This window comes from Bidens hawaiensis, unplaced genomic scaffold (genome assembly GCF_021521415.1).
Source record: "Bidens hawaiensis isolate Kalapana, Puna unplaced genomic scaffold, B.hawaiensis_p1.1 tig00000458_1, whole genome shotgun sequence".
NCBI lineage: Eukaryota > Viridiplantae > Streptophyta > Magnoliopsida > Asterales > Asteraceae > Bidens > Bidens hawaiensis.
Genome location: NW_027491030.1, coordinates 3,228,745 through 3,246,742, shown reverse-complemented (window position 1 = coordinate 3,246,742; position 17,998 = coordinate 3,228,745). Strand labels below are relative to the sequence as shown.

Here is a 17,998-nt window from a genome sequence, read left to right as displayed (position 1 = left end):
CAGCACAACGCAATGCTATTTGCATTCATCCATGTAACTTACCGAAGCGAGGATCTCATGCTATCATTGAACGACTACCGAACCGTCATACTCAAGTAGCCGGTCTAGGTTCCAAGTACATCAACACCCTGAGTATTTAGCATCGGCCATTACTAACAGACAGATTACTGTGGTAGTTTTTGACAACACTAACAAATCATCATCATCAAACTCAGTAAATCCCACCAATAGCAAAGCTATGGTAGGGTCTGAGGATGGTAAGTTGTAGACAACCTTACCTCTACCCCATAGGAATAGATGGGCTGCTTCCGGTGAGACCCTCGGCTCGATGGTAGTTTTGCATCAAGCGCACGTAACACTCAACAATTGGGACACAGGCTGATTGGTGCATGTACCCTTGTCTTTCGACCGTCAACGCCACCACATGATGCCTGATTAACCTTCCACAACTTTTAACGTTATTTTCACGAAATTAGTAAAACAACGTCAAAATTAATGCAATTTCACTTTTACCCACTCGAGGGCACACACGTATATACATTATATGTGCACATCGTAAGTAATCTGTGGACGACACTAACAAAATTGTCGTCGATAAACATTTCGACAACAATAAGAAAAGTTTTTTGTTTTTTTTTTAAATTCCTTCGATAGTTTATCTAACGACAATTTTTATTTTTATTCTTTTATTTAGTAGGATCCATCGTATCTGTCGGCAATTATCAATGGATACCAGCTTTTCCAGTAGTGACATGTCCATGCTTATACAAATTGATTGGTTCATTTCAGTTACTAATCATAATCTACTGTATCAGAAGTTGACTTCACTTGTGTATTGTTAACCTAATCTTGCTAGGGACATCCTTGTGTCTATGATATTGTTCAATAGTCTTGTTTCCTTAAACAAGTAGAAGTTTGTTGGGTTGTGAATACACAACATTATTATATAATAAAACACCTACATGATAAATAATTATAATATTAAAGAGTTATATAATAATAATAATAATAATAATAATAATAATAATAATACTTGATATTACTAACATGACAAATTAAATATTAGATAATTAATTATATATGTACATTTATCACAAATATATGTGTACAACATTATATATTAAACGTGTTTTACAAATTAGTTATGTTAAATAAATAAGATCAATTCTATTAGTTAAACATAAACTAAATAAATTTGTACAAATAAATAAAAGTTATGAATTTTGAATTCATTACTGACGTAATTGTCTTTTTTTTTTGAAACGGTGATAATCATCTAAGATGTTTATCTAGAGAAAACTTAAACCTTCGATCGACCCTTAGGATAAGGATTCTGGCAAACACATGCCCTAGCACCACGGTCGCAACCGCCACCCCATCCATAGAGTACTCAACCGCAACCATCTCGCTAGTGTGTCTTCGTGACAACGCGGTTGATATGTGGTGGACGCACCGATAGATTCCAACTCTATTGTAGTTTTGGAATCAAATGAAGTTGCCAATGTTATCTTTTTAACATATATTAAAATTCCACAATTAATTATTATCCTATTTTATTTATTGGTAAACCGTTATCTTTACGTTCACATGCATAACCTTTGCCCATTTTTCTTTGACCTCGTGTATGTCCTGCTACAAATTGTTTCGTATGTAACTTAAACTCTATCCATTTTAAATTTAATCAAATTTAATACACCTTAGGGCGCGTTCGCTTCACGGACTTTTTTTTAAAGGATTTTGAATTGGAATAGGAATTGGAATTGGAATGGAATGGAATGTTTGAGAATCCTATCATGTGTTTGGTTGGTTAATATGTATTGGAATTGGAATCTTCTTCATTCTTGGGTTTTTTTTTAAAACGAGTGCAAAGGCGGAAACGTTTTAGTTTTTTACATTTTTCGTTTTTGATTTATATTTTGAGTTATGATTTTTTTATTAATTGTTTTGAATTTTTTTGAGGGGTTTTTATTGTTAATAAGAAAATCCTTAACAATCCTTTCAAATAGGTGGGATTTTAAAATCCCATGAAATGTGGGATTTGATGGGATTTAGTTTTCATTCCCATTCTTTCATTTAATGAAACGAACATATCAATTCATGGGATTTAAAATCTCATTCCTTAGAATTCCTTACAAATCCTTGAAATGAACATACCCTTAATTTCTACATTTAAATGTTGTTACTGCAAATACTAATTAAATTGCCAAAATAAAGAAGAAATATCAAGTTTTCAATGAGGAAACTTTTTTTTAATCTTTTTTTTATTTTTAATGTTAATGTTAATGTAGCGTGATGACGCAGACTTTGTTTTTGATTTTTAATATATTAACGTTTTTTAATTTAAAAAAAAAATTCTTTAAATATAACTACATATATATTGCAAATATCACACATCTTCTCATTCATTGTTTTCTTGATGAAAAAATCCGATATGGCTTGCTTTGAAGATTTAGTGATCTGATCTAGGCAATAATTAAATGGATAATTGAAACACTTTTAAAACTTAGTTACTGTTATGTTATATATTATCCCAATAAGATATTATGATGACATATTTTCCTTACTGCAAAGCTACTAATTAAATATTTGCTTACTTAAAGTAATAACTGGAAATGAAATTTAAACTAAAATGAAAAGCATTAGCAATCATCTTGCTCACGTATCATCGGTCACAATTTATTCTTCGACTACTTGGTGTTCAAAAGGTTTACTGCTTCAGTATATACCCTCATTATTCTTGCTCTAATTAAGTGTTTTATTTTACAACAACATAAGATTCGTTCAAACTGAGCTTTTAGCTATGTTGTATATCTTGAAAAATAAAGAAGATGTGATTCCACTAAATTTGTATACAAATAATTATATGTTTATATGTACATATATATAATATATATATAACCGAAACCATAAAATTCTTACGTGTCGCGATGTGGTCGCTCCCCATTTTTTAGAGTCACAAGATTTGCTTGATTTTTAAATGAAGGTTTCTCATTCATTTTACCCGAATTCACGGGTATGGGTCTCATCAAACCCATATATTTCTTAAACGGGTTATAACATCTCATTAAATTAAAAACTAATCTCACCAAATATTTGATATAAAAATCTTATAAAGTAGGGAGTACTAAAAATTAATATATGATTTATTTAAAAAATATATATATTATTTATAACTAAAAAACAATTTTATAATAAAAAAATAAATAAACGTATGTTGGTCTCATCAAACCTATATATCATTTTAAACCGAGATAACATCTCATTTATTTGTAAAACAATTTATCATCAAACCATATGTATATTATTAACTTTCATACAATAACAAAAATAAAAGTTCAAAAAATAAATAAATATTAAAAAGAAATAATATAAAACAATCCCGTAATATGAGAGATAAAAACTAGTATTTTATACATTTAAATATTTATGGGTTTACATTCTTCATAATTATATAGCAATGAGCTAAAGTGTTTAAAATATAACTAAAAATGGTATTGGTGTTCAAATATTTGAATTTGATATGTACTTTAATGTGAGAGGATAAACCTTAGGGTGGTATAAAATTTTTGTTATAACTGAACAATGAAAATGTTTATTATTAACAAAAGTGCTTGTAAGATAAAAGATATTATAAGATCTTGTTATAGTTGATGTTTATCCATGCCTTCAATTACCCAAAACATATATAAAGACAATGATTATCTCTTAGATAGCAATTACAAGGATTGGTCACAAGTATGACAAATGTTTCATTTGCCAAGAACAAGATGGGCTTTGTTGATAGCTTGATCAAGAAACCTCAAAAAATAAGTGACAAGTACATGGCATGAGCGAGACTTGACGCTGTAATCAACAACTAACTTAATTACTTTTTTCTTGTGTTTCAAAGTAAAAATAGAATCAATTCTATTTATTACAAAGATTTTCGTTTTTCATCTAATTCGTACCCATTCCCGATTACGACAATGAAAAAAACAATTCAAAGTAATGCCACATACATCGGAGATACGGGACGATGATCTCAAAGAAAGATTTGGCAAAGAGAGTGCACCACATACTTACGAATTTAAGCAAACCCTAGCCATCATTTGACATGATAATTCATCAATGTCAACCTATTACATATGGAAGTTCCCCCATTTTTTTAAAGTGTTCATGACTTTTTTTTACATTTTTTTTTGGAAAAATTTTACACCATAATAACGAACATTATTTATTTTAACATGAGTATAGTATTTATGTACTTTTTGTATATTTTTTTAAAGTTGGTTTTTTCTTTAAACTTTTAGTGTGCAAGATATGTGATATAATTGATTAACTAGATAACAAACCAGCCATGTTGTGGTGATGTATAGACACGAATTCGGTTAGGTGTGTTACAGTAGCGACATCAACCCAAAAAAGTAAATGCTCAAAATAAAACAGACACTTGTATAGCGTATGATAAAGAAAATGACGTGTCAACAGTTGATGCACAGTTCAACCGCGGGTTAACCAGGTTTCGGTCGGTATTTGGTATCAATGGTAACGCCACTATATCCTAAACATAGCCTCGAAAAAAATTAACATAACTTTGTTTTGTTTATTTTCAAAAAAGCTGACATGCATGGTAACACCACGTTAAGCCACGTGATCTAATCAAATGATCCACAACACCTAACCATCATTTTTAGTGTTATTTATTATGTACATATATTTATAATTATAATCCTGATGGTTGAATGAAAATGATCGGATGAGTCAGTGATCCGAATTAGCCGTTCAAAAATAATAATTATAATTAGTTATATTATGACTTTCAGCCGACAACTATATTAACACGCTAGATAAGATTTCTAATAACATGTGAATGTTGAATTGTGAAATCGTGATAACTATGTAATGAATGGTCAAAGTCCAAGTTATTAAAATAGTTTCATACGCCCTTTAATTGCTTCTTTTAAACCATAATAGCTAAATGTGGTCCAAATTTAAATCATAGTGTTCATATATTAAAATAGAAATCTGTCATAAGCCAAATAGAGGTATGGACGGTCTGATATTAATAAAGCTCTTTTAGTCACAAGAAACTCCTTGTTATTAATATAGTTAGTTAGAATACTTTTATGATGGTTGTTACACTTAATATTTAACTTTATTTTTCATACGAATCATCCAACAACACACAAAGATCGATTTCGTTTTATTCATAATGTAAATGTACACATTTTCTTGACTTTATCGTGAGTGAGAAACATTTTGTGTGTATAACTGTATATGCGTTACGTAAAATAATTTAAGAAGGTATTTGGATGTGTTATTAAACTTGTTATATGATATACTAGTTTGAGGCCTGTGTACTATACGATGAATTTTTGAAAATACAATATTTAATAAATAATCAGTATATAAGAAACACTAAACCCGCTAAACACTATTAATACAGTCGTTATACAATAGTTTTTAAAACAAATTTAAAGTAAAAAATAATTATAAATATCAAATGTTTGAAAAAAAATAAGAAGTAAATATTAAATTAAATTTTGAAGCATAAATTTTAAGAATGGTAAATATTATTTTACTATTATAAATTTGTTAAAAAGTGTGAGATTTAATATAAGAGTGACAAGTGGCAAAACTTATAGTCTGTTATTAGAGAGTATAGATACCAATTTCCAATTATACAAGGTGTTAAATATTAAGAAAAAAGTATAGTTATTCCATCCTAATCCAAAAAAAATATGTTCATTGAAAATTGTATTGATTAATTAGTTCTTTAAGTATTAAAAAGATAACAAATCATGTAATAACTTTAAAATCATCTTTAAAATCAGTTATCTTATTATAATAACTTTATAATAATTATAATAAATTATAACTTCATGATTTCAAACAACATGCATGTAAGCAACACATTTTAATCACAAAAACCGTTAAAAGATTTAAAATTGTCATCAATCTTTGAAGTAGCAAATGTGGTGGTGGTGGTGATGATGGTACTCTTGATGAATCATGCCTTGAATGTTACAAAAGTGTTTAACATGACAATGGATGTTAATGGGACCTTGATGGTTGAACCCATACTCATCTTCGAATTCCTTCAAGAGCTCAATGAACAAAGGATGGTTGACATGCATCACTGGTATTATGAACCTTTTCTTTTCTTCATCTTCATGTCCCACCATCACTGTCACACACCCTTTTGGTATCTTCATCTTACCCAGGGGCGGACCCACATAGTGCGGATCGGGGTCCCGGGACATCAATGTTTTTTAAAAATTTATTAGAAGCGGTATATTAAATTTTTTGAGGACCCCATAAGATTTAATACTTGGAACCCATACTATTAATGTTGATGTGGTCTGGTGGAAAGTCCCTTGTTTTATCTTTGAAAGGTCATGGGTTCAAGTCTTACAAGGCTCAGTTTTTGGTTTTTTGTGTTAATTTTTAGTGTTAATCAATCATTTGATTGCTAATGTTGCAATGATAACTTTGGAAACATTCAAACACCTCTAAAATACATATCATTGTTTTCAACTTTATGCATGGTTTTCTTTAGAAACATTCAAACACTTTAAAATATCAGTTTTATTTTTCACTAGTTTAAGTTAATGGTTTTCAACACATGCTTATGAAAGGGTGGATCTAGGTTCTATCTAAAAAATGTTTAAGAAAGGGAAAACAAAGCGTTTATGTGTCAACCCGACCCATTTTGACCCGTTCAGGTAGTGATGATTGAAAAGAAAGTTTTATTATGATATTGTTTTTTATTATGTTCTTCGCCTCGACCCGACCTGAACAACGACCGACCCGAAAAATTTGAACACCGAAAATATGGGACCCCATTGGCAAAAAATCCTGGGTCCGCCACTGATCTTACCATCATATTCCTTCATCATATATTGTTGATATAAGTTGGTCTTGTCTTGTTTTCTTGAGAGTGAGTGCTTATGACTAATGACTAATGACTAATGACTACATATGTATATATACAAGGGTTGGTTGAAAGTACTCGTCTCTTTCTTAATTAATTTTCATATATATCCAATCTTGAAAATAATGGTTTTATTATTATTATTATTATTATTATTATTATTATTATTATTATTATTATTATTATTTTTGGTATGAAGGTGAAGATGTTACTAAAGTGAACAACTATAAATAGAGGGATATGACATTGTACCTTTAGCAAAATAGGAAAACAATATATAGAGGTAAAATCCGGTACAAATGAACTTTCACATGAGACGTACGTTAACATGTGAAGCACTAGATCGACTATTTTATTACGTTATACTTTTTAAATATCGAAACAATTATTACTTCAGAGTAATTATTCTTGCTATAATATAATTAGCACACTACACAAAACTGAAATAACGTAATATTATTTCGCTACATTAATTAAACTTTATTGTAATAATACTTACTCTATTTACAAAAGTGCTACCTAAGAACTTTTTTTTTCACTTCATATGACTCACACGATAATTTGATAATTTCTATCTGTATTTGATCCTAAACCTCGATATATATTTGCCGAAAACATCAATCACAGTAATTTTTTTTTCATTTAATGTGAAAAGAGGCAATTACTTATATGACAAGTAATAAACAAGAGTGAAACGAGTATATTATATTTGGTGTACTAGATAATATTTGATTATTTGGATTTAGGGACGGTTATTGTGAGGTGGCATTTAACTTTATATAGTATATTTTATACAGCTAATTAAAAAGCTAAAAGAGGAAAATGGTCGGCTAATAAGTATTAACTGATCATGTAACCAAAGGGTGTGTAATTTGGTGTGCTTTTGGAACAAGATTATGATGCTTTAAAGAGAAAATAATTTAAATGGAAACTTAGAAATATTTAGAAATACACAAAAATAATCTATAAAGTAAAATACAAGTGAGGTTTATACGTTTCAATACATTTCTAACGACACACCGACGCACATGAAAAAAAATCATACGAGAAACAGCTCCATAGATTTAATAGTATATAGATTTAGATAGATTATAGATGATAATAAAACATCGGGTCTTTAGTGAGACATATACGCTGTTATTCTATTGACGAAGGGGATGGGTGTAGCCGGTGAAACACTAATACCTATTCGAAAAACATTGTTTGTGTAACTTGTATACCGGTGGGATTTACCAAAGAATTACAAGCTTTAGCTAAAACAACGGGTTACCAAAAGAGATTAGTGACATATACCACATGTGGTATCATCGACACAATCTTTACCAAAGGATCAACGACAATCTTTTAACATCGGTTTCATTAGTACGTATCTTTTATTTTTAAAAAATATTTTCGGTTTTCTGTTAATGAAAATGTAACGTACCTATAATTAAAAAATAGTGTAAGCAAAAAGAATCTCATTAGAATAAAAGATCAAATATAAATACATTTCGGCTTGTTTGGCAATCTTGTACTAAATCATTAAAATACCTAATCAATTAAGATGTAACATCTGAATTATTAAAAAACTAGCAAACAGCTCCGTACACTTAAAAAAACATTATGGCAAGATAGTGAAGTGTTACTTGATTTAGTAAATTCAAATAATCCATAAGTATATTTTATCAATACACATTTTCAGCTTTGAAAATAAATTAGGAAGAGGCTGCAAACAATATTCCCAATGCAGCAGCCATAATTCCAACAAGTAATACCACAATCAATTGTGTACTGTTTTTTGAGTTGTGGATCTTTTCGGTAATAGATCGAATGTATGAGCGTCTAACGGGAATAGTTGATTCATCTATCTCGCCGAGATAATATTTTTTCATCTTTTCTCTAGCTATAGCGCTATGTCCGACATCATTAAAATCAACCGTCGCATCTTTGCCTGCAATAATCAGTTAAAAGTAGGGATGAGATCGGTACCATATCCGTATTGAAAATAATTAAAACTGAATACCAATTACAGTACCGAATTTATTGGTACCGTACGAGTATTTCAGTACAATGCCCTCTTTAGTACCCGCTTTTTTTTTTTTCAAATTACTCCATTGAGCTTGGTAGCTGGACGGTTACGAGTAACAAATAAAATGAATCGATACGGGTACCAGTATCGCTTGAATATATGATTAATAATCAGTTGTATTAGACATAAATATGGAAATTCCAATTAAACCTATATAGGGTTCAGAAAGTTGTGTATAGTAACGTATCAGCCCATAAGAATCAAAACTTTGTTTTTAGTCGGATTGGGTTTGCTATCCAAAAGGGGGTTGTGGCGCAGCTTGTTGCCCGCTTACCTGCCACTTCATTGTAAATCGTTTGGATGTTTCTATGAAATATAAAAGGAGCGTTATAACCTATATATATTCCACACACTTAAAATACCGAAACGCTCGTATTTGTGCCCGTAAGTACCAAGTACCAGATTCATAAAATCTTGGTACTAATACCGATACGGAATAGGCTAATTCGTTAAAAGTTAGTTAAAAGCGGATTTTAATTTCCCCTTGGGTTGAAGTTTAAAAAAATCTACTCTAAACTAATCTAACTTTAAAAAGTAGAAAAAAAGGTAAATTAACCATCTAAGTGTAACCAGTTAAGTGTAACGAACCTAACCAATATAAACTGTTTCATATGGTCTTACAGTTTTAGCAATGAAAAAACCTACCGGTTGCTCTTAGCCAAACGTCACCACCTCCAGGATGATCATCCACAAACATGGTTACATCATAAACCTGATACATTTTAGGTTTGTAAATAATATGTTATCAACCCATTAACATAATGTTGAAACAAAATTAGAACTACTTTTATCTTTTATTATGGGTTTGCAACGTTGATGAAATAAAATGACTATCATAGATAAAATATGGAGAATAGAGTAGTAAATGAATCACCATATGAGATTTTGGAATGAAAAGTATTATTTAAAAAAAAAAATTTAAAAATTTACGCTTGTCGAATCATCAGTTTAATTTGCTAGTTCAACCGACCGGTTTAAATGGAGAAGTTTAGAGAATATAGGATTTTTGGAAATCTACGACTAGGATCCATTTTGATCCTCTGAATCTTGTACTCTCATTTTTAGATTAAAGCATCTCGTGGGTATACGAATTCCTTAATCAGATAAGACAAAAATGTATATATTCTAAGAACGAGATGTTCTATTTAGTGATAACTTCGAAGTGGAAGTATTTTTGTGTTTAACAAAAAAAAAATTAAAAAAAAAAATTCAATCAAGCCCCGGAACACCTGGACCACTATACCCTCCGGGTCTTGATCAAAGTTGCTACCGAGTTATAACCTGCTACCACAATATATGTACAAGTATGCGACGTGTGCACAACAATTATGAAAATCAATGTGACACCGGCTAGGGGCGTTGCACCTTGGACCCCATTGGGGCCAGCCCCCGACCACCCATGAGGGTGCCACCTAGGGGTCAATGCCCCTTTGGAAGTTGGAACTCTCATGGTCTAGCGGTTTTGCCCCTTACAACCTTAGAGGCACTCAAGTACCAAAGTCATAGTTTAGTTAAACGAGCGTTTATTGCACACCTACCAACTCATATCGATAGTTAATTAGTTATTATGATTTCTCATTTGTTCTCGAAGTAATTCCAGTTACCTAAAATAGTTTTATGACACTAAAATCACCAACATAAATTCAACCGAATAACCGAAGTTGGTTTCTAGTGAGACATACAGGTTTGATATCCACTTAGGGAAATAGTGAACAATACCTACTCAATAAAAACAATAAAACATCAAGTAGGTCAATCATATCATAAATGAGCATGAATATATTGCCAGATATACCTACCAAATACCATTTATAATCATTAAGTTGCTTTGATTCTTATAAATTCAGCTATTAGATTACATCTCTAGTATGGTCGTCCCTGATAATCGTTAAAACTTTTGGGCTTTAGGTGAAAAAAAAATTTGAGTCTTTAAAAAAAATTATTGGGCTTAAATAATTATATGTTTAAATAGGCTTATTTGTTATGATTTGGGTTGTGCAAACAATTTTTTTTATAGAAATGGGCTTAAATAAGTTCAGTTGGCTTTAAACACTAAGAATATATATTTTCTTTTAAAAAATGTATAAAAAAAACAAATTTCGGGACTAGTGGGGTGATCGGGCCGGGGGTCGTCGACCACCCGGCCTCGAATGCTAACAACATATTTAACAAGCTAAAAAGCTCAATATCAAACATTATGAACTTAAATCATGACCACAAAATCATAAAATTAGGAATCAAGTTAGTAAACATCAACCTTTCCGGATATGATAAGCCAGCAATCATCGAGTTTATTGTGCTTAGCGACCTCATCAAAGACGAAAGTCTTCTGATCCGACGCCATTTACAGATCACCCACGACTGCGTATACAAAAGTTGATTACAGATTACAAATAACCAATATAGAAAAAATGAAGCTTTTACACACACACACACTCACTTTCTTTGATATAATAGATTTATTCCACAAAAGCAGGTAGAAGCCATGAAAGAAGTTGGGTAGTTTACATGTGAATAGTTTCACACACACATTTTGACCAAATGACTTCCAAATAAAGTTTAATTGAAATGTATGCTAACAACTAACAAGGTTTTGGAATCTTACATGACCAATTGGACTGTTTAAACTACAAGAAACTGGGAGTTGCATTAGTTTAGTATGTATAACTAACCTTTTTAACTTTTTGTTACATGAAGCCTAGTCGTATTTTCTGGCTATGTGTATTAGGAAGTGTGAAAAATGTAACCACTTCACTATCACATAGACGGGAACGTCACAATTATTAAGATGTGTACCGGTCTCATTAGGGTTTGATTTTTATTTATTTATATATTATTATTATTCCTTTCGTCCTATTAAAAGTGTCCATATTTTTTTTTATTTGTCTCATTAGAGATGTCCACTTTCAAAATAAAGTTTAATTGAAATGTATGCTAACAACTAACAAGGTTTTGGAATCTTACATGACCAATTGGACTGTTTAAATTACAAGAAACTGGGAGTTGCATTAGTTTAGTATGTGTAACTAACCTTTTTAACTTTTTGTTACATGAAGCCTAGTCGTATTTTCTGGCTATGTGTATTAGGAAGTGTGAAAAATGTAACCACTTCACTATCACATAGACGGGAATGTCACAATTATTAAGATGTGCACCGGTCTCATTAGGGTTTGATTTTTATTTATTTATATATTATTATTATTCCTTTCGTCCTATTAAAAGTGTCCATATTTTTTTTTATTTGTCTCATTAGAGATGTCCACTTTCAACACATACAACTAGAATTAATAAACAATATTGATGGACCAAATTTCCAGAGGCTTATTGTCATTTGGTAAGCAAAAAATGTAATCATTCAGTTTATCTTGAACTTTCTGTTTTTCAAACCATGACATTTAAAGTAGGACGGAGGAGTATTATTTGAAAGAGGTGTGAGATGGAACCTTGTGATTGGGTAATACAATTAAATCAACACGGAAACTAACACACATGTTGCCACGCTCACAGGACAAGGGGGTGTTCCCGCTCAAATGGCGTTGGGACAATGTAGAGGCTTGAATAGAGGAGACGTCGACGTGGTAATGACTAATGGGCGTGGGCTCATTATAACTAGTCTTACATGTTTAACTAAGGTTGTTATTTTTTTTTAAAAAAAAGTGTTGTTGAAAATAATATATGTTAATGTTGATGGTTTGAAAAGTATTTACCAAATTTGTTTAGTGTTATCTAAAATAAGATTACCACCCCTGTTATAAAAACAAAAAATGTAAAATAATAAATGATCAAAAGAATTAAATTTAGTTAAATAGCCAACTCTGAAGGCTCAAACCCAATCATCTCCACCTGCAAGTATATCGTATCTCCTCACAGCATTTTCTTTAATTTTGTAAATTATATATTTTGAACAGGTAAAAGATGCAATAAAAATAAGCAAGAACGTAGGTTATTATCATATAATTGTGACACGTGACAGTGAATAGTTACTTATTTATTATGTGTAGAAGATAAAAGATATGTATACATAAACAAAAGACTACTAATACCGTATTTTTGTAAATGAATCTTAAACTTACCGTAATCTATGTGTATTCTACTTAATTTATATAATAAATAGTACAAGGGTCCTTGCGCTTGTACGTTGTAGTTTAAGATCTACTAAACTTAGAACAAATGTAAAAACCAATATTAGTTACAATTCTATTTACATATAAAAGTTCAAGTCCCCCCCCCCCCCCCTATTTAAATGTTCAAGTTTCGGCCCCCGAATTATGTCTTCAAGTTCTGCCATTGCGATCGAGTAAGGACATAGTAGGTTCTTATACCAAAATATTACCGCAAAACTACCAAAAAAACCTATTGATAATACGTGAAGATGGTGGAAGGTAGTTGTAACTTGTAAATATTTGATTATTTTCGTTGGATGCCCCTACAGGTTTGCCCCACGGACGCCCCCATACACCCGTAATCTAAAGTTTGATATATTCGTATATCATTACTAGACAAGCGACCATTTGCGGCGGCCAAAAGGCCCAAAACCTCACAAACACGACCCTGGCTTGCAACTCATGTTGTTGCTAATCACCTTTGTTATTTTTACTACACAATCACATGTTCGGCGACTAGCTAAGGATGAAATATTTGCTACTGATTTTCTATGACGAAAATCTGTAGCCGGTCCGTAACAAATTTACCTTTACAAACACATGATTTTGAATAGTAATGCATGTAACACAAATGAAAATGAGTGAAGAACCAAAGGGCTTTTAAAAAATGTATATTGGTTTTTATTTGTCCTAACAATCTTATTTTGGTTGTTGTCGGTCCTAACTAACGAATTGGCTGCTGATGATCCCAACTTTTAACGTATTTGTTCCCAACGGCCCGCGACTAACTAACGATGTTAAGATTCTGTTAGTCACAAACCGTTGGGAACCAATACTTTAAAAGTTGGACCGTCAGCAGCCAAATCGTTAGTTGGAACCGACATCGATCAAAACGCGGTAGTTGAGATTAATAAAAGCCAATATTCCTTAAAAAATGGTCAATGGTTTGACTTGACTTTATGGGGGTACCGATAATTATAGCCTAGCGGTACCAATACGTGTCTGTAACGGTGTTTCTCGTTCAGTGATATAGAGTTAGAAGGTGTGTGAGTTAACACTTATTATAAAAGAAAAAAAATAGTGAGTGAAAGAAAGTGAAGAAAAATAATGTGTCTTGAAAGATGTAAGAAATATGAATCATTTTATATATAGTTAACAAATAGAGAAAACCAACACACATTGATATATATTGAATACATGTTCACTAACATCTCATAATTAAACAACCAATAATCTTTCAAATTTCAACACACATAACCACTTTGGTTAAAAACAAATTAGAATGAGACTAGCAAAACTCTCAATGCAGCAGCCAACATTCCAACAAGTAGTACCTTGATGATGAACTGCGGCTTGTAGATCTTTTCGGTAGTTGATGAAATGTATGATTTTTTTACTGGAATAGTTGACATGTCTATTTCGCCGATACAGAATTTTCCCATCATTTCGTTAGCTGCGTCGCTGTGTCCAACATCACCATAATCAACCGTCGCGTCTCTGCCTGAAATAATTAATTACACATGTTAAAAGTTAGGTTAAAATGTTGATATTAATTTGTTCTCAGGTAGAAAATGATGGGATAAAAAATATATGGGTGTAAACAAGCCAAGCTGCTTATAAGCTACATGAGATCAGCTCGCAAAAGGCTCGAATAAGGCAAAGCCTAAAATAAATTTGTTTAATAATCGAGCCAGTGCTTCACTTATCAGCCAGAGCCGCTCACGAGCCTAAGCGAGCATGTAATTTGGATAACTTTATCTATTATATACAATGCATATTTATTAAACAATTATTATTGTTATATACAAAAATTATAATTAATATATATATATATATATGATTGATTTCTTTTGAGAACCACTTTGAGTTTTAAGAACTCGAAAGAACTCAACGTAACATTTTTTTTCGAAATTTTTTTACACATGTGTAATACGTAGGTGTAAGTGATATACAAAAAATACGGTACTTTTTTACACACCGAATCGACTTTTTACACATGTGTAACAAACGATTAAACTTGTGTAATTATCAAAAATACTTATTCTCTCTCCTGCTTCATTTTTTAATTAAATTTAATCTCAGCCACATATTTCATATCATTAATTAAATGTGTGGTTCAAAATTGAGTTCTTAAAGTTCTTAAAACTCACCATGTTTCTCAAAATAACCCTCCCCTATATATATATATATATATATATATATATATATATATATATATATAGAGAGAGAGAGAGAGAGAGTAAATTTAATGAATAAATAATAAATGAGTCAAGCCCGAGTTGAACTCGAGCTCTCTATAAGTTAAACAAGCCAAGCTCGACTCGTTTACACCCCTAGGCAAAATATACCGGTTGCTTTTCGCATGACTTCGCCGCCTCCAGGATGATCATCCATAAATGAGGTTACATTATAGACCTGATACAGTTAGTGAATAGAGATTCTACAATTAGGTTTCAAACAAACAAAATTGTGCATAAAAACTCACTTTGAATATCACAACATTCTGGTTGTTTATTGCTAGTAAATCAAAATCATGATGAAATTATATGAAAATCAACATTGAACTGAAACAAAAAAAACGACAGTTTGGTTTTATGTTTTCATAAAAACTGAACTGTCAGTTCGGTTTCAATTTTGTGTGTAACTAAAACAGACCCGAACTTATAGAATTTAATTTTTATTTTTAATAAGTAATTTATATTAATTTAATCGCGTAACCCAAATGTTAAATAATCAATTAATTATAAACTATCCAAAAAATTAAGAACCCAATTCATTATTTTTGGTCAAATTTAGTTCTTTTGCCCAATTTTCAAGTCCAAATAAAAAAAAATAAAAAAATAAAAAAAAAACGGAAACCAAACTGAAATTATAGAGCTTAAACTTTTTTTTTTATTTTGAATTTTAAGTAATTTATATTAATTTAATATGTAGTGTAACTCATATATTTTAACCCAATATATAATAATCAATTAATTATAAACCATCAAAAACATTCACACCAAAATTCATTATTTTCGGTTCATTTTGTTTTGTCACCCAAAATTTGTAAGCCCAAATGACATAACCCAAAAAACCAAAACCTTACAAACTCAAACTCAAATCAAAAAACAAAATTTCGTTTTTTGATACGGTTTGAGCCCAAAACTGACCCATGGAGTGATGCACACCCCTAACATAAACCGAGGAACATCGTACCTTTCCGGAGATGATGATCCAGCAATCATCAAACTTATTATGCTTAGCAACTTCATCAAACAAGAGAGTTTTCTGAAGTGATGCCATTGATATCTAGATATGCTACAACATAAGCATAAGCAGAAACAAATCAAATCAAAATATAATATATAACTATATCAAAAAACAAATTGGTCTAATAAATAATAATACATAGGGAATCAATCTGCTTACATGAAAAACTGAAATCGAATCGAACCAAACCGAACTCAAACCAAGATGAAGAGTGAAAGTGTTTGTAGCAAAAAAAAACACACAAACACCTTCTCTTCGATCTTGAAATGATGCAATTGATTCTATAAAAGCAGGCAAAAGGTGGAGGTATTTGTACGTACGGGAATAATAAGTTGTAGCACACTAGTTTTGACCCAACTATGACTTCCACCTTCCTTCCAAATAATGTGACTTATATTATTGGTATTATGTAACATATTATTTCTGTATTATAATTATTTTAAAATTTTAAAATAAGTGATTAGTGCATATGTATAAATGATATTACATATCCACGTGACAGAATTACATGAAAAATCTACTAAACTTAAGTATGTGATATTATCATATTAGATGAAATAACGTGCACGATTCGCTAATTTATATAAATAATTTAGTTTAAAATAATTAAACAAATTTAATATATATCAGAATAGCTAGTCTGACTAAGTCTATTTTAACTGTCTTTATTATTTATTATTTTTTAAACGACAACTCATAAACATATCTACTACTATTCTTAAATTACATCAATAATAAGATATACACGGAATGTCAAGATTTGAACTCTAACCTTTTTCCTAAGAGGCGAGCATGTCTACCACCTAAGCTTGGCTGAAATGACAACCGTCTTCATTTAAACTGAGTGATTGTTGATAGGAGCATTTGAACCGGTCAATCAAATCGAATTGTTGGACATGATTTTATTTTATTTTTTTCAAAATCTTAGTTTCTTTTCAACCTCAACGTTTTTATCTTGATAATATTGATATCCATATAAAAAGATAATTAAATAGTTTTGTGTTCTTTAAAGAACAAAAAAGTTACATACATATTCTTATTTTCTCTTCATTTATTTATGAAATATTATTACTAATTCGATTAAGGAACAATTATTAAAAAAAATGGAAAATAAATTTGGAATAAGGTGGCAGTGACCCTAGCGGTGGTGGTTGGCTGTATGCTACCTACCATCTTTGAATACTTGATGTATTGCAAAACGACAAAATGTAAGTGGTTTGATTGTGTTTTTTCCTTTTTTTTATGTGCATTTTTTATGCATATTCAATTTTAATATTAGGATTAAACATATGGTAGCAAGTTTTATATAATTAAGAGTTATTTAATGGATGACATACCTTATTAACGTCATTTTATGAGTAATATATTTATCATGTAGATCTTAAGTTTTGTTATTATATGACTTAGCCCCCGCATTTGCATACCGGGAGGAGTGTGTGGGACAATATCATACTCAGAACTGGGTTGAGATAAAAAAAATTTAACCGGGCCGTTACATGGAGCTAGAGGTGTAGAAACCAGATATTTTTAGGAATCGGAACCGGGTTGGAACAGGCTCCGGGTATAGTCAACAAAAGTCAAAACCGGGTCGGGGTAGGAACCTGTTCCGCGTATAGTCGGGTATTTGACAGGGTTTTCCCCCTTTCGAGTTGGGTTTTGACC

The 17,998-nt window shown here is 30.9% G+C and overlaps 2 protein-coding genes across 3 annotated transcripts; both read right to left on the bottom strand.

Moving 5' to 3' along the window:
• Positions 1 to 8,514: 8,514 nt before the first annotated feature.
• Positions 8,515 to 11,646, bottom strand: LOC143628398 (cytochrome b5-like). Its single transcript, XM_077098011.1, has 4 exons — positions 11,422 to 11,646; positions 11,239 to 11,342; positions 9,627 to 9,693; positions 8,515 to 8,843 (listed from the first exon to the last, which is right to left on the bottom strand). Exons 2-4 carry the CDS (start codon positions 11,323 to 11,325, stop codon positions 8,608 to 8,610), a joined length of 390 nt encoding a protein of 129 aa, XP_076954126.1. The 5' UTR covers positions 11,326 to 11,342; positions 11,422 to 11,646; the 3' UTR covers positions 8,515 to 8,607.
• A 2,604-nt stretch (positions 11,647 to 14,250) lies between these two features.
• On the bottom strand, positions 14,251 to 16,686 carry LOC143628411 (cytochrome b5-like). 2 transcript variants are annotated; one of them, XM_077098019.1, is made up of 4 exons: positions 16,496 to 16,686; positions 16,283 to 16,384; positions 15,433 to 15,499; positions 14,251 to 14,585 (listed from the first exon to the last, which is right to left on the bottom strand). In XM_077098019.1, exons 2-4 carry the CDS (start codon positions 16,367 to 16,369, stop codon positions 14,362 to 14,364), a joined length of 378 nt encoding a protein of 125 aa, XP_076954134.1. In that variant the 5' UTR covers positions 16,370 to 16,384; positions 16,496 to 16,686; the 3' UTR covers positions 14,251 to 14,361. The 2 variants fall into 2 exon arrangements, with proteins under 2 accessions (XP_076954134.1, XP_076954141.1); XM_077098026.1 differs by having other exon boundaries at positions 16,475 to 16,678.
• Positions 16,687 to 17,998: the final 1,312 nt, after the last annotated feature.